The sequence below is a fragment of the Galeopterus variegatus genome, unplaced genomic scaffold (genome assembly GCF_000696425.1).
Source record: "Galeopterus variegatus unplaced genomic scaffold, G_variegatus-3.0.2 Scaffold657, whole genome shotgun sequence".
Lineage (NCBI taxonomy): Eukaryota > Metazoa > Chordata > Mammalia > Dermoptera > Cynocephalidae > Galeopterus > Galeopterus variegatus.
Genome location: NW_007726768.1, coordinates 274,018 through 296,003, shown reverse-complemented (window position 1 = coordinate 296,003; position 21,986 = coordinate 274,018). Strand labels below are relative to the sequence as shown.

Below are 21,986 nucleotides of genomic sequence, written 5' to 3'. Positions count from 1 at the left end.
AAAAAAAAAAAAGAAAGGTACAGTATAGATAAAGTTAATAAAATCAGAAATACAATTGATGTTTCAGTTCCTCATTACTTTCAGGATAAAGTCCATTCTTTTGGCCCATAGTATTAGCTCTTCTTGATGTAGTCCACCTGCTTATCTTATGGCTAGAGAAAGCCATATTTAACTGATTGTTTTCCCTGAAGTTGATATGTGTAAACTTCTTCCATTGTGCCTTTACATAAAGAGAGTTCTCCTTGCCTTCTTCTGGTTATTTCTTCAGATTTCACATTCATTTACTTGTTCACTTACTCACCAGATATATTTAGTGAATACCATCGATGGGACTTCTTCCTTACATCCTTTTTCCTCCTCAAATTGAATCTCAGGAGTCTCTCTTGGTGCATCCATAATATCCCAGCCATTGCTCTGTAATAAACCATTATAAACTCAGTATATTAGCTGTTAGTTTACCTGTTTTCTTCACGAGTTTGTAATCCCCTCAAGAATAAGTAGTGTATCACTTATTTCCATATTCTTTGTGCTTAGTACAGTGCCCAATAAATGAATTCTTATTGAGTAAACCAGTAAAAAATAAATTGATTTCAAGCTGTGTTGATGCATGAATATGTAAAGAAACAAAGTTTATCTTTGAGTCTTATTTAGTAGTCTGTCCAAACTATAATGTCTGGTAGAACTTATGTCATGGAGGGTTTGTGTACCGTGTTTTGAACTTCTGATTTTATTTTGCTTTATTGAAAGAAAAAAAGACTCATGAGTTTATGAATTTAAATGGATAACATTAACAGCATCCATAACACAATTATAGTGGTAACTATTGAAATGATCTAGATAGTATTCTTTATACTTGTGCACCATCTCTAAATGAATATTCATCTACCTTATATTAAACTTTATTATTTATATCACCCAATTTTATTTTTCTTGTAGTGCCTATGTTGAAAAATATCTACTGGAGAAGTCCAGACTCGTTTATCAAGAGCATAATGAACGGTACATATTTTCATTTGTATAATTATATCAAGTTAACATCTGTATCATGAAAATGGACTTTTAGGCGTTTTGTATATTATGACCCTTAATTCAGTTTACACCATATAGTTACTATTTCGTTCTTTTCTTTTTTTCTTTTTCTTTTTTTTGGTGCCTGTATGGGGATTTGAACCATTGACCTTGGAGCTCTCTATTTCTGTCATGGGCAGAACACTGCAGTATTTCAGAGGCTGCTAGGAGGAGATTTTGTTGGGTATATAAAACTGTTGCCCTCTCTGAGTTCTAGGCAAACTATCAGAACAGGAAAATAGTTTCTCAGGTGGTATCTCATTTCTCCTTGTGAGTAATGTTCCTTTGGAGTTTTCTTCCATTTCTTAGTTTCTTTTGAGAAAAATTTTCAATAACTATATCTTTACCTCCCATTCATTCTCACAAAACCAAGGAAATCAGGCTTATATCCCACCACTCCAGTAAAATGTGATATAAAAAGTTACTAACAACTTTCTAATAGCAGCACCTGATAAGCCCTGTAATTTGATTTCATTATAAAATCTGAGGTATATTAGGACTGTAGGGATAATATTTGTGATATCCTTCAGATGAAGAAACCAAATATCGGAGAGGTAAATGATTTGCTTCATGATACAGTGTGACAAAATAATTTAAGAGCCAGAATTTGAAGTTAAACAGACCTACGTTCAAATCTTGGATATACCTTGGGCATCTCACTTAACTTCTTTACTTCTTAGTTATGTGTTACCATTTTTCAGATGGAAAACTATCTTAGGGTTGTTGGAGAATTAAATGAAATAACATTTATAGAAGGTTTAGTGTGGTCCTTATATATAATAAAAGCTTGGTAATTAATATCTAACTATTATAATGAATGACTGGTAAGATTAGTATTAGACTTCAGGCCTTTCTGTGAATTTTTTTATGGCTAGTAGAAGTAATAAGAGATCTGAATTAGAAGTGTTTCATAAGAAAGTGAAGGGAGTTTCAAGGAGAGAATAGCTTCATAAAGACAGGGCCTATCAGGTACTGCTATTAGAAAGTTGTTGGTAAATTCATAATAACATATTTTACTGGAGTGGTGGGTGATATAAGCCTGATTTCCTTGGTTTTGGGAGAATGCATGTGCTGTGAAGATATAGAGCTTATATACTGATATTCTGTTATCTTGCTGGATTTGATTTACAGATGTGTGTACGTATAATCTATTATATGTTGCTAGATTTGGTTTGCTAGTATTTTGTTGAAGATTTTTCTGTCTATGTTCATAAGAGACACTGCTCTAAGGTTTTCTTTCCTCATGATGTCTTTGTCTGGTTTTGGTATCAGGGTGATACTGGTTCATAAAATGAGGTGGGAACTGTTTTCTCTTATTTTTTGAAAGAGTTTGTGAATGATTAGGTTAACTCTAGGTGTTTTGTAGAATTCACCAGCAAAGCCATATGTTTCTGGGCTTTTATTTTTGCAAAGTTTGCATTACTAATTCAAACAGTTTAGTTGTTGTAGGTCTATTCAGACTTTCTAGTTCATCTTTCGTCAGATTTGGTAGTTTGCATCTTTCTAGGAATTTGTCTATTTCATCTAGGTTATTTAATGTGTTGGCAAAGATACTATTTACAGTATCTCTTATAATCTTTTTTATTTGTGTAAGGTTGGTAGTAATGTCTTTTTATTTTCTTTCTTAATCTGTTTATTCATTTATTATTTTTATTTAAAATAATTTTTTAAATTTATTTTTTCTATCCCCATGTTTTATTTCTGAATTAGAGTCCTTCTCTGTCTCTCCCTGTGCTCGTCTGTCTCTTCCTCTCTGTCATCAGTTTAGGTAAAGTTTTATTACTTTTGTGAATCTTTTCAAATAACCAATTGGTTTCAATTATGTTCTCTATTTTTTTCTCTTCTTTATTTGTTTCTGCTCTAATTCTTATTATTTCCTTCCTTCTGCTTGCTTTGAGTTTAGCTTTTTTTCCCCTAGTTTCTTAAAGTGGTTGGTTATGTTTTGTAGATTCAAGATCTTTTTCAATATGGATTTATAATTAAAAAGTCCTTCTAAGCACTGTTCCAGCTGTTTCCTGTTTCAGTGTATTATATTTTTGGTTTTGTGCGTCTCATAATGTTTTCTAATTTCCCCTGTGAGTTTTTCTTTAATCCATTGATTATTTAGGAGTATCTTGTTGAATTTCCATGTGTTTGTGAATTTTGGAAATTTCTATTATTGATTTCTAATTTCACTGCAAAGTGGTTGGAGTGGTTGTATGGTTTCAGTCCCCTTAAATTTATTGAGACTGGTTTTATAGTCTAACATATGGCCTATACTGGAGAATGTTCTATGTGGGCTTGAGAAAAGCTATGTCCTCATGTTGTTGGATAGACTTTTCTGTAGAAATGTGTTAGGTCTAGTTGGTATGTAGTATTTTTCAGGCCCGCTTTTTCCTGTTGTTCTTCTGTCTAGTTGTTCTGTACATTATTGAAAGTGAGGTATTGCAGTCTCTCAGTAATATTATTCAATTGTCTATTTCTTCCTTCAGTTCTTTTAATTTTTGCTCCATGTATTTTGGGGCTCTGTTACTAGATGCAATGTTCATATTTATAACTGTTATAAGATGCAAAGGCATATTTATAACTGTTATATCTTCTTGATGGATTAGTTCTTTTGTCATTATAAAATGGCCTTCTTTGTCTCTAGTAACAGTTATTGTCTTAAAGTCTATTTTATCTGATATTAATGTAGACACTTTAGCTTTCTTTAGGTTACTGTTGACATGGCATCTTTTCCCATCTTTATTTTCAGTTTATTTGTGTCTTTAAATCTTAAGTGTGTCTCTTGTAGACAGCATGTAGTTGGATCATATGTTTTGTTTTTATCCTTTCTGCCAGTTAATCTGCCTTTGGATCACATTGTTTAATCCACTTATATTTAGTGTAATTGTAGATAAGGTAGGATTTAGGAATACTATGTTTTCTATATGTGTGATATGTTTCTCTTTCTCTGTTTTCCTTTTACTGCCTTCGTTAGTGTTACATAAATATTTTCTAGTATACCATTTTAATTCTGTTGGCATTTCTTTTATTAATATTTTTTAGTTATTTTCTTAGCAGTTACCCTAGAGATTATAGATAATACCTTAATTTATAACAATCATTTGGATTAATAACAACTTAATTCTGATAATATACAAGAAACTTTGCTTCTATGTAATTCTTTTCCTTATTGTTAGGCAAATCAAATCTTTATAATGGTATATATATCAACACAGATTTATAATTATTGTTTTATGCTGTTTTTCAAATTTAATAGGAGGAAAAAAGTGTTACAAACAAAAAATGAATTCATACTGTCTTTTATATTAGCCTATGTAGTTAACTTTTACCAGTGTTGTTTATTTCTTCATGTTTAATTGAATCTTGTCTAGAGTCTTTTATTTCAGCCAGAAAAACTCTCTTCAGTATTTCTTGTAGGGACCCTCTGCTAGTTATGAAGTCTCTTAGTTTTTGTTTGTCTGGAAGTATCCTAATTACTCCTTTATTTTTGAAGGATAGTTTTACTGATATACAATTCTTGATTGACAGGTTTTTTGGGTTTTTTTGTTGTTTGTTTGTTTGTTTTTCCTCTCCTCACTTTGAATATGTTATCTCTCTGCCATGGTTCCTGATGGGAAATCAGCTGTTAATCTTATATTAAGATCCCTTGATGACGGATTACTTTCTTGGTGCTTTCAGAATTCTTTCTTTGTCTTTCCACAGTTTTGGTTTGTCTAGGTGTGAATCTCTCTGAGTTCTATCCTCCTTGGAGTTTGTTGAGTTTCTTAGATGTGCAATGTTTTGTATCAAATTTGGGGAGTTTTTGGCAATTACCTTTTAAAATATAATTTCTGCTCCTCTCTTTTTTTATCCCGTGGGACTTTCATTATGCATATGTTGGTCTTTTAAATGTTGTCCCACAGGTCTGAGGCTATTTTTCTTCATTTGTTTTTCTTTGTGTTCCTCAGACTAGTCTCAATTGATCTGCCTTCAAAAGTTCATTGAGGGCCGGCCCGGTGGCGCACTGCTACAGTGCGCCGCTTGGGAGCGCGGTGGCGCTCCCGCCGAGGGTTTGGATCCCACATACAGACCGGTTCCCGCTCACTGGCTGAGTGAAGTGCGGGCATGGCGCTCCCGCCGAGGGTTTGGATCCCACATACAGACCGGTTCCCGCTCACTGGCTGAGTGAAGTGCGGGCATGGCGCCGAGGGTTGCGATCCCGTTGCCGGTCCCGGTCCGGTACGGGCGCGACACTGAGGGTTGCGATCTGTTGCCGGACACGAAAAAAGACAAAAAGGAAAAAAAAAAAAGTTCATTGACTCTTGTCCTCAAGTTCACTGATTCTTTCTTCTGCCTGTTTATATCTGCTGTTGAGCTCCATTGGATACTTTTTCATTTCAGTTATTTTTCAACTTCAGAATTTTTTTTGGATTATTTTCTTTTAAGTTCTACATATTTATTGATAATTTCTATTTGGTGAGACATCATTCTCATACTTTAGTTTGTTAAATATGATTTTCTTTAGTTCTTTGAACATGTTTAAAAATAGCCGATTAAAATGTTGACTAGTAAGTCTGGGGTTTCTCAGACAGTTACTAATGATTGTTTTTTCTCCTTTGTATGGGCTCTACTTTCTTGTTTCTTTGCATGTCTCATAATTTTTTTAAATTGAGAATTGAACATTTTAAATAATATAAGGTGGCAACTCTGGAAAAAAGTTCTCCCACTCTCAGGGTATGTGATTTTTGTTTTTATTTCTGCTGTTTGATTGTTTTGTGACTTTTCTGAACTGATTTTGTAAAGTCTGCATTCTTTTTCGAGTGTGACCGTTGAAGTATATGTTTGTTTAGCTTAGTTGTCAGATAATGATTGGACAGAGAGATTTCTTTAAATGCTTTGGAAACAATTACTCTCCTCATCTTTGCCACAGATCTGTGTATATTGGGCCTTGCCTTCAACACTCAGCTAGGCATTTTATAAATCCACCTTAGCTTTTACTTCCTGTTTGTGCAGACCTTCAGGGCTAGCCATAAATAAGAATTTATTACCTCATCTGCCCTTTTCTGAGAGTGCATACAACGTTGGGCACACACACAGCCTTATGCATACGTATAGCCTTTTAGATTACCAGGAGCTTTTCAAAGCCTGCAATGGAGATCACATTCATCCTTTTAACTTTTTTGGTTGGTCTATTGTTTGCCCTATCTTTTTTATCCAGTGCTTCAGGCAGCTGGTATGTCCAATAGTTGCCTGAATTGTGTTCTATAGATACCTCTGGGGAAAAGATTTTTGCACTGTGCAAACTCTGAATCAGGCCACATAAAGTTAGTCTTGATATGGCTTCTTCCAGGGAACCATCAGACAGTTCAAATAAAGCTATTTCTTAGGGAATGAAGGTTTGACCGAGCACCAACCCTGTTCTGTCCCTTTTGGTGGCTGCCAGGCTTCTGGTGTTAACCTCTGTTGCAGGCTGTTTGTTTTCAAGGCTCCTGTGGAGTTGGTGAGCAGGGGATGGATTAGGGCAAGTTATGCCACAAAGTTGTTTTTACTGAGATTATTGGTGTAAGATTTTGGTTAATTTCCAGAGTTCTGAAAAAGTTAATTCTGACAAATTTGCTGGGTTTCTCATTCATTTTATGGAGGAGAGGATTTTCAGAGTTCTTAACTTTGCTATTTTGCTACCTTCGTCCCTCTCTATTTCCTGCTTTCAAAACATCATTCTATTTTGTAGGAATACTTAAATATTGAATTTACACATTTATATTAGAAAATGAAGCAAAGCTGATACATTTTACTAGTTAATGTTTACCTTTTTTTCTTGTTAAATGATAACCATAAATCATATTCACTATAAAGCTGTACTTCTCTGTTTCCAACAGGAACTATCATGTATTCTATTACCTCCTGGCAGGAGCAAGTGAAGAAGAGAGATTAGCATTCCACCTTAAACAACCAGAGGAATATCATTATCTAAATCAGGTGAGAGTTAATGAAAAGCATTTTGAAATTTAGGACGTTATTAAATTTTAGCTCTTTAAAAAAGCTTTTTTTCTATAGTTTCTTTCACAAACCTGATGACAGATATTAACAAACGTTTTCATACATACAATCTAAAAGTTTATGTGATGCAGTTCTCAAATTTAAAAATTATCACTCTCCTATGTGTTAAAAGATTAATTACATATGTGCTTTTTGTTTTCGGTGAGACTCTTTAAAAAAATAAGCTATTTATTTGTACTTCCATATTAGAAAAATAGTTTACTTTTTGCAAAGTGATTTACCTCTTCAAGGCCCCAGTATGTTAAATGTTACTAATGATTAGTGCTTGTCCTTTGCAAAGCATTACTTCAAACCTGCTTTGCATGTTTTGAAGTTTAATGCACATACCTTTTTGCATATTATGATATTGACTTAGAGTATTACTATTTATAATTTAACGAACAACCTCTTAAACATTCAGTACGAAATTCATCAAAGGCAAATGGTGTAGAAAATTTGAATCTTTCATCAAAACTTAAAATTCACCCCTAAACCTCCACAGTAAGCAGTAATTCTCACAACTTTTCATTACATTGGTTTCTCTAATTTTATTATTCCTCATATTAACCAAAATGCTAAAACCAATATTAATGGAATTGGTATAATAGTAGATCATTTAAATAATAGATTGTGGGCCGGCCCGGTGGTGCACTGGAGAGTGCACCGCTTGGGAGCGCAGTGGCGCTCCCACCGAGGGTTCGGATCCCATGTGGAGACCAGTTCCCGCTCACTGGCTGAGAGCGGTGCGGACGCAACACCAAGGGTTGCGATCCCGTTGCTGGTCCCCGGTGCGGGCGTGACACCGAGGGTTGCGATCCCATTACCGGTCAGTAAAAAAAAAAAAGACAAAAAAAAAAGGGAAAAAAAAATAATAGATTGTCTCTCATTTTTTAGTAGTTTGAGGTAAGATATAATATCTATGGAAAGAAATTCCTTAATGGCAGTTAAAAAAATCCTTATGAAGGTTCTATAAAGCAAATTGACACTTTAATGATGGCTCAAAGATTGTACTACATATTTAGGGTTATGATGGTAACATCTTAGACTGTTCCCCAGTATGTTCTATAACTTATATTTCTTAATTTTAAACTACATATTAATATAAACTAACTTTACTTTTTATCAGTATATTGAGAATTTCAGTTATTCTAAATACCACTTTCTGATATAATGCTAGGCATTTTTAGTGGCTAGAATTAAGTAGTTTTTTTTTTTTTAATTGCTAATTCAGCTTCTGAGTTTTTTTCCTCCTATTTAAATTATTTGCAGTATACTGGGTCATTAAGTATTTTCTTTTTTTAAAAGTAGTAATTGCCTGTAAATGAGTTGATAGTTCTTAGTATTAGAGAAATTCAGTTTTGCTTCCCTTTCAGATCCTGTAATTAGTGACCATAACCTATTGTTTTCGTAATGTCTGTATTCATAGGATGGGACTTAGCAGTTTATATAAATATCAGACAGTGGCATGTATGGGTTGGACAGAATAATATACGGTCTCCCAGAATCTGAATGTTTATTTAGTTATTTCTTGCTGCTTTGCAAAATAACTTTTGCAGTGCTACTTGCACACTACATCTACATCTAAGATATTATTAGAGAAGTATAATAACCAGTATTCTACCTAACTAATCTGCCTTACTTTCAGATAACAAAGAAACCTCTCAGACAGAGCTGGGATGATTATTGCTATGACTCTGAGCCGGTCAGTAAAAGTACCTAAGTATTCTGTGTTCCTGTTAAAGGGATCTCACGTTGCTCATTTGCATCCATCTCATGACTTAGAATGAAAATCAGCTGAAATGCTAAGAATCCTAGGAAAGAATATAAATCAGTGTTTAATTTCTCTGAATGATCGATTAATATGTGTATGGTTTGTTGATTAAAAACCAGTCAATTTATGTTTTCTTTTTTGTTGTTGTTGTTAATGTTGTTTGTTTTGTTTTGCTTTGTTTTTTTTTGGTGGCTGACCTGTACCAGGATCTGAACAGTGAGCTCTAACCAACTGAGCTAACCAGTTAACCCTGTTGCTAATGTTTAGTCCACATTCAGTGTTTTTTTTGACAGGCAGTAAATTGATCACATTTCAGATTCTTCAGTATTGATGTAGATCTGTATGAACTATAGGTTTTTTCCTGAGATTTATTTTTGAAATTATTTTTAGTAGTTTTATTATCTATATGTTATGAGTAATTATTATTTATTTTTAAAAATTACATCATTCATCTTTTATATGTCAACAATCATTTCACATAACAAGTGAAAGTATATTTTTTCTTTTTTTTCATTAGCAAGAGAGGCTATATAGTCTTAGTAAAACTTTCCAAAATTTAAATATTATAATTTTTATAAATTAGATTATTTTATGTTTTAAATTGAGTAATTTAAGGGCATATATGATGTATTATAAAATGAGTAGGTATTTAATTTTATTATAATTTATGAAGACAAGTTCATAACCATAGAGAGGACAAAAAATCTTCCTTTTCTTTAGATTGCAATTAGGTCAACTATGAAAGGCTGAAAACACACACACACATCTACCTATATCTATTAATTAACTAATGAATCAGTTCGTTATGTATTCTTCCTGGAAACATAACATGTATGACTTTAATTCTCATTGCATGTGATTATAAACTCCACTAATTGCAAAACTAGCTAGAGTTGAGAAGGATCAGTGTATGTGGATCTTAATTTTTTCCTTCAGACAAAGTTTGACTTATTTTATAATAAATCAAGTAAATTTTGGTTTCAGATTTAACATTTTGGGAAATAAATATTGGACATTAAAATTTATAGAATCTGATAAATTTTAATAGATTTTAAGTTGTTTTGCCACCTTGAGAAGCTCCCCCTTTTCTTTTCACTTACTACGCTGAGTGACTATGCCTCGTTGGAAAGCAGGTAGGAGACTGTGAACTCATACTACAGATGGAAGACTTCATTGCCTGTTCAGAACTTACAGTGAAATTGTGAATTGACCTGTTACTATTCAGAGACAGTTAAGTAATGCTTAAGAATTTGAGCTCTAAAGTACATAAACTGACTGGATTTGAATACTGACTCATCCACTTACTAGGTTTGAGATCCTTAGTAGGTCACTTAATTCTTTTGTTCCCATCATCCGTTTAAGGGGATAATAATGGCTTTTAAGTTTTGTGAGTATTAAATTAGACAGTGCATATAAAGAGCTTGGTAGAGTGCTTAACACTAAGTACACAGTAAATTTTGTTGCCGCCATTGCTGTCACCATTGAAATCATAATCCATCTTTTTTCTTTAGAAGAACTTTGTAGCCATCATCTCCTTCTTTACTGTTACTTTCATCACTGTCAACCCACTTACTGTATTTTCAAATCTATTATAGTTGGAACTTTGATTGATTTTGGATTCTTTTTCTCACATGTTAATTAATAAAAGCAAGCAGTCAGTCTCAGGATCTTTTGTTTTGTTTTTTTCTGTTAGCTCCATACACACATGTGCGCTCTCTCTCTCTGTCTCTCTCTCTCTGTCTCTCTCTCATATAAATATATAATATATTATATGAAGGGTCTTAAAAAAAGTTTATGGAAAGTTTCATATTACCTTTTAATTCTATTTTTCCATGAACTTTTGAAGTACCCTCATACTTGGGAACAAATTAAACTTTGTTTCCTATGAGTTATTAGAACTTAAGTGACTAGCATTATGGGCAGAGAGGATTGTTAAAGTTCTGCCATTTATGCTATGTTGCTTATATATTTTATGGAATTGTATAAATGGCCCCAAAGGGACCTATAGTGAGAAAATTTCTTTTTACATGGGGACTGTTGTTGCCCATTATATTGTGATTTAATTTCTTTTAAGGGTGACCGTATTAAATAAGCTCAAGTACTAGTGTTGCATGTGAGAGAGCAGAGCATTTGTAACTGGACAGATCTTGGTTTGGCCAGCCCTGTTATTTACAAAATTTTTGACCTTCGGTGAGTTATTTAACCTCTGAATTTGTTTTCTTACCTTAAAAAAAAAAATATATATATATATATATTTTTATATATATATAATTTTTAAAAATTATCTCGTGTTTTGAGGATTTAGTGAGATTAAACATATCAAGTGACTCTCACAGTGGTTGAAATATGGAAGATATTTAGTAAGTGCCAATTTCCATTCTAATGATAATAATCTACTTAAATATAAACTCTTCTTATTTTATTATTATTATTTTTTGTCCTTTTTGAGACCGGCCGCACCGCGCTCAGCCAGTGAGCACTGTGAGCGCACCGGTCATCCCTATATATAGGATCCGAACCTGTGGCAGGAGCGCCACAGCACTCCCAGCGCCGCACTCTCCCGAGTGTGCCACAGGCTCGGCCCTTATTTTTATTTTTAACAACATCTCTTGGCCTTTGTTTCCAAAGTTACAAAATAATGGAGGATGAATTAAATATTGATAATATGACGGCTAATGTCTGCTATAATTGAACCTTAAAGCTCCTTTGAATACCTTTAATGTAAGGGATCAGTCTCACCTAATTTTATTTATCTCCACCAAGCCTTGAATTTTAGGGTCCAACTATCACGTAGGTTTTTGTTTTTGTTTTTTTTTCTGACCGGTAAGGGGATCGCAACCCTTGGCTTGGTGTCGCCCGCGCCGCGCTCAGCCAGTGAGCACACTGGCCATCCCTATATAGGATCTAAACCCGCGGCCACGGCACTTCCAGTGCCGCACTCTCCCAAGTGAGCCACAGGGTCAGCCCCTATCACGTAGGGTTTTAATGATAATTGGCCATAGTAAGTGATAGTCTCAGGACACTGTCATGTTCACTACGCTGCAGAGGGATTTGAACTATACTAATCCATGGAGACCAGCCAAGCTCCAACCTTGGTCACTACTATCTTTACAGAAATCCAAGCATCTATAAACACCTGGCAGTCCATTTTCCCATGAGGTAGACTGCTGCAGTGCTCTCATCCCAAGTTGCATCAGGATCCTTTGAGACCATAATGTTTCTTTTCTGTTCACTCTGATTTAAGTATTGCTACTTCATAAAGACTACTCCTGCTGCCATACCCCATCTGTCAGTTTGTAAGTTCATGATTACTCCTTTAAACATTGACTTTCTTGCTTTACCCTCTGCCAGTGCAGTATGTCTATGCATGCTGTACAATTTTCTCTGCATATGTTTTACATTTAAAAAGCACTTAACATCCATACTATATTTGATCCTTATAAAACCCCTGGTTGTAGTTAGTATGATTACCTTTCACACAAGAAGCAACATTGGCTCAGAATTTGAATTGCCCCTGTATTAGTGAAGGTAGTTGATAGTGTAACAGATTCTAATCAAACCCATGTTCTTATATCCTTTTTTCTTCAATGATCTCCAGCATCTTTACTAACTTTCAATCAAAGTCAATTTTCTGATTTGTGTCCTGCACTATACACTGGTAGTTGTAAAAAAGTATGATTTCTTAAATACCATTTTAAGAAATACAGACAACATAGAAGAAAATATCTAATTTGACTTTCCCCTTCTCTTTCTCTTTGTCATACCCACACTGTGCTTACTACATGCTAGGCTTATACTAGGCATTTGTAATTGAGAATGGATTCACTTTATCCTATACAAAGGGGGAAAAAAGTCCTCATATCATGAAAGAGCATTTTGGTGTGTTTGTGGTGAGCGGGGCATGCAGTGGCATGTTACAAGTAAGACAAGAGCCTGCACTGAGTTGGGCAGAAGAATTAGCTGTGATACTGAAAGGGCTTTCTAGAAGTGACTTGCCTGCCACACTATGTCTACAAGTCCTCAACCAGTGACTGATGGGAGGTGGTAAATAAATACTGCAACTACCTCACATCTCTAGGTTTTATAGTGTTTCCAAGAGATAACTTTGGGATAAAACTCCAGTTACCCACTGTGGTAGCTACTTTCATAGAGAACTCTGTTTAGGCTACCTTCCTTTCCCTGTTTTACTTTCTCACTTCCCCCATTACTTGTACTTTAATCTTGGTTTGCCTAAGGTCTGCTTCCAGGTGAACCCAAATTAAGATAAGGGAATTTCTGGTCTGGTAGATTTAAACCATCCTTAGTTTTTCTTCCACAGTTGTCATCAGGGAAACAGTGAAGGGAATCAGTAATCATTTTAAAAAATTAATTATGATTTTGGTGTTCACTGAGATCACTTTGTATTTCAGGAGAAATTGATTAAGGATAATAACAAATATAAATGTGTCTATATTTTAGTATTGAGAATTTGCTTTCTATTTACTTTCCCTGTATTTTATATACATTAATTGTTTCATTCACTTTTGGGGCAGATGAGAACACTGTCAGTTGAAAGAATCATTGCTGTATCATTGAGTTTACAGTGGAAGGATGGATTCCCCCCCACACTTGTTTGTTATGGAAAAATATTTGTTAAATCCTAAAGAGAATGAACTGTTTGTGGTTGGGGGAAAAGAGAAGCAAAAGAGCTTTTTATAAGAGCTTTACTATAGGTAAAAAAAAAATGTGTCAACTTAAATTTATTTTAGTGAGTAGAATATTGGCATGTCTGTAGAAAGTATCTTAAAATGGCTTGCCAAAAAGTTTATAGTTAGAAAATTAAGTGTGGGGGTTCTCAGGAAGACCCAATCTTTTTTTGCATTAACTTCATTTCCTTTTTTCGTAATGTCTGTTGTGCAGGAAGAATGGGAATTAAATCAGAAGGCTTTTTTTTTTTTTTTTTTTTTTTTTTTTTTCCTTTTTTGTCTTTTTTTACTGACGGGTAACGTGATCGCAACCCTCGGTGTCGTGCCCGTACCGGGGACCAGCAACGGGATCACAACCCTCGGTGTTGCGCCCGATCCATGCTCAGCCAGTGAGTGGAACCGGTCTCCACATGGGATCCGAACCCTCGGCGGGAGCGCCGCCGCGCTCCCAAGCGGCGCACTCTCCAGTGCGCCACCGGGCCAGCCCAGGAAGACCTTTTCTTGCAGTGAATTTAAAATTTTAAACTCTGCATGTGTGCATTTCAATGTAAACAATGAAAAATATTACCAGCATTCTAAAACTTAATACTTAATTTTAAACTTTATATCTATATTGTTTTTACAGTACCTAAAGCAGATTTTTTGGTACATGGCAGGTGCTTTTAGAAAATAAATGAGCACTTTATTTTTCAAAAAGGAATGTTTCATTCAATTTAATATTTATATATTGTTCAATAATTCAGTAATTATATATTTACTTCAATAATTACTCACTGTGTTCTTTGCCTTGACTTGATCCTGGAGATCTGTAGTGAATAAGACAGATAACAGTTCATGTGTTCATTGAGTATTTGATGGAACATTCTCTAGGAAGAGAGGTATTTAAAAAATAGAAGTATGAGGAGGTTTTTGAAAATTTAAGTGCAAGGGACTGTGAGAACAAATAGTAAGGAGATTTAAAGACTCATTTCTGTTTTAAAGATTTAGATTATGTCTACAGTGTTACTACTTGGCTATGCTGGGGATTGAAATTCAAGGGGTTGCTAAAAAAGTAATATTTTTTATCTGGATAGTCCACAGCTATTTTTACTGACTCATGATGTGTGTTTTTTGATGGTTTTTATACTTTCACATATACTTGTTTCTTTCCGTGGTTGATTACCATGTTGTCTATATTATTATTATTATTATTTTTTTTTTGGTGGCTGGCCTCTGTGGAGATCCGAACCCTTGACCTTGGTGTGTCTATTCATTATGAACTATTTATACATCTAATATAGATGTAACATAAACCTCTTTATATTATATAAATCTAAGCTCCACCTCCTAACTAAATTACTGCCTCTTCTAGAATTTATTTTTGTGTCACCAGGATCTAGTTCAGTGCTTGCATATGGTAGGCACTTGTTAGATATTGTTGAACAAATAACATTTGTTGGTAGAATTGAGCAGTTCTTAAATGCTTTGAATTTCCCAAACTCTTCAGAACCACTCAAAATCAAACATGATCTTAGAATACTTTGAGTACTGCTAGCTCTTTGTCTTAAGTTACTTTTGAGATCTTTGCCTTAGTGTTTGTGAAAGGGAGAAGAAGGGTAACCTACTGGTATTTTGGTAGGTATGTGTTTAGTTTGCATACCTGTGGTGATATGAGATGTCCAATGAATTTTACTATCTCTAAATATTTCAGTGGTTCTAATTTGCATTTCTACATAGTTATATTTATCTTAAATTACCATTATTTCTTAATGGCCCACATTATTTTCAATGGGTGATCTTGATTTTTTTCCTTTTATCTTAAATAAGCAGGATTGCTTTATGGTGGAGGGAGAAGATTTGAGGCATGACTTTGAACGCTTACAACTGGCCATGGAAATGGTAGGATTTCTTCCCAAGACACGAAGACAGTGAGTTTATTTATTGTATTCTTATACCCCAAGTCTAGAATAAGTCGTTATGTGTCTTTGAAAGATTTCTCTCCCTTGGTCCTTTTACACAGTTTTCTAACTGGTATTCCTGATCTAGTGCCTCATCCATATTAAGCATTGTTTTGAATTGCTTTATTTGTCATAAATTCTTTGAGAATCTAGTGAAAGCTGGAGCTCTTCTTTTAAAATGTACATTTGCATATAATTGCATGAATTCATGGTGCTCCTGAAGCCTATTCATGGACCTTACTTAAAACTATTGACTTCTTAAACTATTTTTATAGCTTCTTGTTTTCTATATCATTGATCCCTAATCCTATTAAGTTTGGCATACCTATCAGTAAAAAATAATTATCTGTGTATTTCCTCTGTATATTTATGTTTATACTCTTGTATTAAATACATTTTGTTCATTGTGAATATTAGCAAATTAGAAATGTAAAAAGATTGGTATAAAAATTATATTTAGGGCTGGCCCGGTGGCGCACTCGGTAGAGTGCGGTGCTTGGGAGCGTGGTGGCGCTCCTGCCGAGGGTTCGGATCCCATATAGAGACCAGTCCGCTCACTGGTTGAGCGTGGTGCGGGCGCGACACCGAGGGTTGCGATCCCGTTGCCGGTCGCGGTACGGGCGCGACACTGAGGGTTGCGATCCCGTTACCGGTCACGAAAAAAGACAAAAAAAAAAAGGAAAAAAAAATTATATTTAAAATTAAAGAAAGAAATAAAACAAACTATTTAAAATCAAAGACACGACCTTGACTCTCACCAGAAAAGAGTAGTTACTTACAATTATTTTTTGAGGGGGGAATTATTATTGATGCATATGTCAGATCTAATTATATTGTCAGTTTTTAATTTCATGATTGATGAGCTCATACTAGGAGTCAGAGACTATCAGCTCTGCCATTTTCTTGTTTGCTTGTGCTTACATCATTGGTATGACTTTTTGGTTAGCATATTCTTTGCTAGAACCTTTAAATGATGTTAGTTAAAACCAAATAATACAATATGTAAATATGCAAACCCATTTAATTGGTGACATAAACTGCAATTTATTGAAACTTAGTAAATAAGAGTATCCTTCTCTATTTCTCCATGCTGTAGTGCTTCCATTCTTCCCTCAGGATACCACATTCACTGCATGTGACAACTAACTGGTTGATATATGGACTAAATGAAGTATATCTATATATTAAATAATAGTTGGAACTTAACTTTTTTTTTTTTTTAGATAGCATAATTTGCATGTATAATTACTTCTCACATACCAAGCAAGGGACCATCTTTTGTACTTTCTGATGTGATTGAATCCTATATTGGAAACCACTGGAAACAATATGAGGGTACTTCAAAAAGTTTGTGGAAAAATAAAATTGAAAGATAGTATGAATCTTTTCATGGACTTTTTGGAGTACCCTTGTATGTCCTTAGTAGCCTAGCCTCCAATTTGACCCTTCCCTATCACTCAAATTTTATCTTCAGATATTCCCTAACACAAGTTTTACATTTTAACTAAACTATATAGTCTTATTCTCTAAAGCATTATGTTATGTTCTGAACATTTACTGTTTTCTTTATTTGGAATGGCTTTCATCTCACTTCCATTCATTCACATATTTTTAATTTTTTAGATAGAGAGCATATCATGTGTACTGCCAGTTGCGTCTCCTGTGACCATGATAAACTTTGCTAATAAATCACAACATTCTTTCTACTGAATTTAGATCTACCCCAGAATCTCTCTTAACATAACCTTATAGGTAGCATTAAACTTGGTATGTGAATTAAAACCTATATTTTCTTTAGAGCACTGTTCATGTCATGCTCTTTTTATGAACTTTTCCTTAACTGTGCTCTTTCTGCCTTCTGTATTTTAAGATGTCATGCCATTTAGTATAGTGATTTGTTATCTCCTAATGCAAGATTATAAGCTTTTTGAGAAAAAGGATTCTTTTTCTTATTTTAAAACTTTTATATTGATTTATAGTACATTAAATTGTTTATATGACATTCATTGTTGCTGGAGACTATGCATCACATATTTGTGTGTAAGAACATTAATGTGCTGATTTTTTTTTTTTAATTTTACTTTTTTTCCTTTTTGTCTTTTTTTTTTTTTCCTTTTTTTTTGTCTTTTTTTGTGTCTGGCAACGGATCGCAACCCTCAGTGTCGCGCCCGTACCGGACCGGGACCGGCAACGGGATCGCAACACTCGGTGTCGCGTCCGCACCTCGCTCAGCCAGCGAGCGGGAACCGGTCTGCATGTGGGATCCAAACCCTCAGCGGGAGCGCCGCCGCACTCCTAAGCGGCACACTCTCCAGTGCGCCACCGGGCTGGCCCTCCTTTTTGTCTTTTTTACTGACCGGTAACGGGATCGCAACCCTCGGTGTTGTGCTTGCACCACGCTCAGCCAGTGAGCGGGAACCGGTCTCTACATGGGATCCGAACCCTCAGCGGGAGCGCCGCCGCGCTCCTAAGCGGCGCACTCTCCAGTGTGCCACCGGGCTGGCCCATGTGCTGATTATTGAACCCAAAATATTGAAACAATGTAATTAGCAACCTTATAAACTAGTACTAAAAATAGTTTTTAATACGTAGTTCATGAATTTGTACTTTTGTCTTTTGACTTCCAAGAATTTTTATAATGTTTCAGTTGTTACTGAGTTTACTCCCTAATTTAACCAAGAATGTTTTTTATGAACTACTCCTTTATCATTGACTTGTATTTTCTTTGAGTGATGTAAATGATTTCATCATTTAAAAATGTTAAATTATTTGAAAAATTAGACCTAGAAATTAGATATTGATACCTCTCAAAGTATATCAGTTTCCTAAAGCAATATCTTTGTTTTATTTAGAATACATCCTAATTTTAGGAAAATACTTAATACAATTTTTACTAGTAGACCAGATTTATCCTAAGGAAATAACTGAACAAGGCACAAAGATGTGTATGTAAGGAGATTCAGGAGGGCTTTTATGGAGTGTTCATCATGTTTAATGCCTCTGGGATGTCAGATAAGTTAAGGACATAATATACTGTTCTTACCTAATTGAAGGTCTTTGGTAACCTCTATGAGATATAGTGGGGAGCAGATGTCAGAATGTGGTAGTGAGTAGGAGTGACAAAGTGAAGACAAGGAGTATAAATTAACATTTCAGTAAGCTTTTTGTGAAGGGAAGGAAATGTGGGATCTAGGATGTTTTATTTAAAATAAGAGGGAAGTGAACATAAGAAAATTTTGATAAAAAATTCTTGTAGGTTCAGGTAAGATAGGAAATGAGTACAGTAAGGCTCTTGAGATCACTGGAGTTGATGGAATGTAGTGTATAAGTGGGGGGATTAATTGTTTACTGGAAGGCATGTATTCCTCTGATTCAGGGGGAAAGTAGAGGAGGAAGGGTCCAGATGAAGGTGTTTCACAGTAGCAGCCTGATATTAGATAATATATCCCATTGGTGGCATAATTTTTTTAAAAAAGCATTTACCAAGGGCACCATAATATGATATAGGAAAGCATTTAAAAAATATAACTAAAAATAAAAAATCATCTAGGGGGGCTGGCCTGGTGGTGCACTGCGCTACTGCGCTGCTTGGGAAGCGCGGAGACGCTCCCGCCGAGGGTTCGGATCCCACATACAGACCGGTTCCCGCTCACTGGCTGAGCGAGGCGCGGGGGCAACACCGAGGGTTGCGATCCCATTGCCGGTCCTGGTCCGGTACAGGGGCGACACTGAGGGTTGCGATCCGTTGCCGGACACGGAAAAAGACAAAAAAAAAAAAATCATCTAGGATACTTGATTAAAAAATAAAGATTCCAAAGCCTTTTCTTTGGAGATTCTGATACAGTACACCTGAAATAGACAGTACGGGGAAAAGGCATTCCAGGCAGGATGAATAGCATTTAGAAAGGCATGGGCTTTTTAAAACACTATAGCAAATTCAGGCAATATAGCAAGAAGTCCTCTTGAAACAACCACATAACAAGTAAAAGTAAGGTCATGTAAAGCACTTTGTGCAGTGCCTAACACATAGTAAACACTCAGTAAATTTTAATTATTATAGTTATGATTATTCCATATTTCTTATTTTTCTAAATACTAAATACTTCATGTTTACAATGGCTATTTTGCTTAACTAGAATTTTGGGATGAAATGAGGTTTCAGAATATGCATGAGTAAGCTGTAATTTGTGGTTTTATTTTCACAGGATTTTTTCTCTTCTCTCAGCGATACTACATTTGGGTAATATCTGTTATAAAAAGAAGACATACCGGGATGACTCCATTGATATCTGTAATCCTGAAGTTCTACCTGTTGTCTCAGAATTATTAGAAGTGAGTGATTACATTCTCAGTTTTCATTTCAAATACTGAGTAACTTCTTATTTTATGTGACTATTCTGTGGGTATAAATGGGTTAATGTTTTTTATTGGTAATGCTTTTATTAGACTCTATTTTTTAATAATGTTTCCAAAAGATGGAATTTTTCCTGATAGCTACTTCACTTTGTTATTGAGTGTATCAGAATATTTAGAAGAATTGGGTTTTCTCCCCTGCTTCCACTTGCCCCAGACATCCATAATCCCTCAATTTGCTGGATAGAGTATTTCCATTCTAGACTGTATAATGTTCTGGGCCTATGCTAATTTTTCTCTTTCCATATTTGATATTTCTTCTCATGGTAAGATTTTGGTTAGATTATTTTATTTGAAGATTGGGTATCTGGGTGGGTGGAGAGAAAAGGTACTAATAATACAGTTGACCCTTGAACAACACGGGTTTGAACTGCACAGGTCCACTTATACATGGATTTTTTTTTTTTTTTACAGTGAATATGTATTACAGTAGTATAAATGTATTTTCTCTTATGATTTTCTTAATAACATTTTCTTTTCTCTAGCTTACTTTATTGTAAGTATACAGTATATAATACATATAACATACAAAATATGTGTTAATCAACTGCTTACATTATCACTAAGGCTTCTGGTCAACAGTAGGCTATTAGTAGTTAACCTTTTGGGGATCCAAAATTTATACACAGATTTTTGACTGTGCAGGGGGTCAGCACCCCTAACCCTTGTGTTGTTCAGTATCACCTGTAGTTTTTTTTTCTTCATAGGTTGAATAGGACCTAAAGGTCCTCATCTCCTACTGTGGTTCTTCCTATGTCAAGGTCTTTTTTACCTTATTCTTTCTTCCTGGAGTGATAATTTCTTATATTTCCCCAGCTAACTTCTTATCTTTCTAGATTCCCCCTACCAAATGGGATGTTGTTTCTTTTAGGCCCTCTCATCTGACAGCAAGGAAATACATGTATAAATATTTCTATATGTAACCATCTGTAGCTATAAAAAGCTAAACATGGGCTGGCCCGGTGGTGCACTGGAGAGTGCGGCGCTCCCGCCGAGGGTTCGGATCCGATGTGGAGACCGGTTCCTGCTCACTGGCTGAGCGCGGTGCGGGCGCAACACCGAGGGTTGCGATCCCGTTACCGGTCAGTAAAAAACACAAAAAGGAAAAAAAAAAAAGCTGAACATGAGTGTATGCTGATTTCTCAAATTCATTCCCATCTGGATTATTCTAGCCTCCTCCCCGTGTGTGTGTGTGTGTGTGTGTGTGTGTGTATTATATATATATATAAACTCCCACTTCAACAGTGAGAAACCTGTCTCCAACCTCCTGCCATCAATTTACTTAATTGTTTAATTCCAGTATACACGTATAGTAGTATCAGAATTGTTAACCTAGAACCCTCTGGGAAATGACTTTATCATCTAGAGTACAGTGCTTACATGCAGTTCCTTTTGTCTTTAGTCCTACGAACTTCACTGATTTCCAGAGTTACTTAGATTGGCACCTTTCCTCCCACCCCCTTTGTTGAGGTTGTTTCCTATATTTGTCATACAGTTAGATTCTCTTATCGTGGTATACATTCCTTCCTGTAATTCCCCTAGTATCTTAAGTAATTTTTAAAAATTTGCATGCATTAAGTTTCATTTCTTGTGTTGTATGGGTTTTGACAAATGCATAAAGTCATGTGTTCACCATTACAGTATCATACAGAATAGTTTTGCTGCCCTGAAAATCTCCTGTGCTTTACCTGTCTTACTCCTTCCCCCAAACTGTTGGCAACCACTGGTCGTTTTGCTGGCTGTATAGATTTGTCTTTTCCAGAATGTAATATGATTGGAATCTTACAGTATGTAGCTCTTTCAGCCTGACTTAGAAATATGCATTTAAATTCATCCATGTCTTTTTATGGCTTGATAGTTCATTTATTTTTGTCACTGAGTAATTGTCCATTGCATGGAGGTACTACAGTTTATCTTTTCACCTTTTGAAGGACATCTTGGTTGTTTCTAATTTTTGGTAATTATGAATGCTTGCTTTTTTTCTATTAAAATACTATTCATCTTTCGGGCCGGCCCGGTGGCGCACTGCTACAGTGCGCCGCTTGGGAAGCGCGGCAGCGCTCCCGCCGAGGGTTCGGATCCCACATGCAGACCGGCCGCTCACTGGCT

General features: G+C 35.2%; 1 protein-coding gene across 1 annotated transcript in view; it reads left to right on the top strand.

Moving 5' to 3' along the window:
• MYO9A (myosin IXA) overlaps positions 1-21,986 on the top strand; it is a 331,403-nt gene that overhangs the window by 86,287 nt on the left and 223,130 nt on the right. Inside the window, exons 4-8 of the mRNA XM_008571047.1 lie at positions 937-999; positions 6,912-7,011; positions 8,717-8,773; positions 15,337-15,434; positions 19,670-19,796. Coding sequence (XP_008569269.1) covers positions 937-999; positions 6,912-7,011; positions 8,717-8,773; positions 15,337-15,434; positions 19,670-19,796 — 445 coding nt within the window. The remainder of the gene's footprint in view (positions 1-936; positions 1,000-6,911; positions 7,012-8,716; positions 8,774-15,336; positions 15,435-19,669; positions 19,797-21,986) is intronic.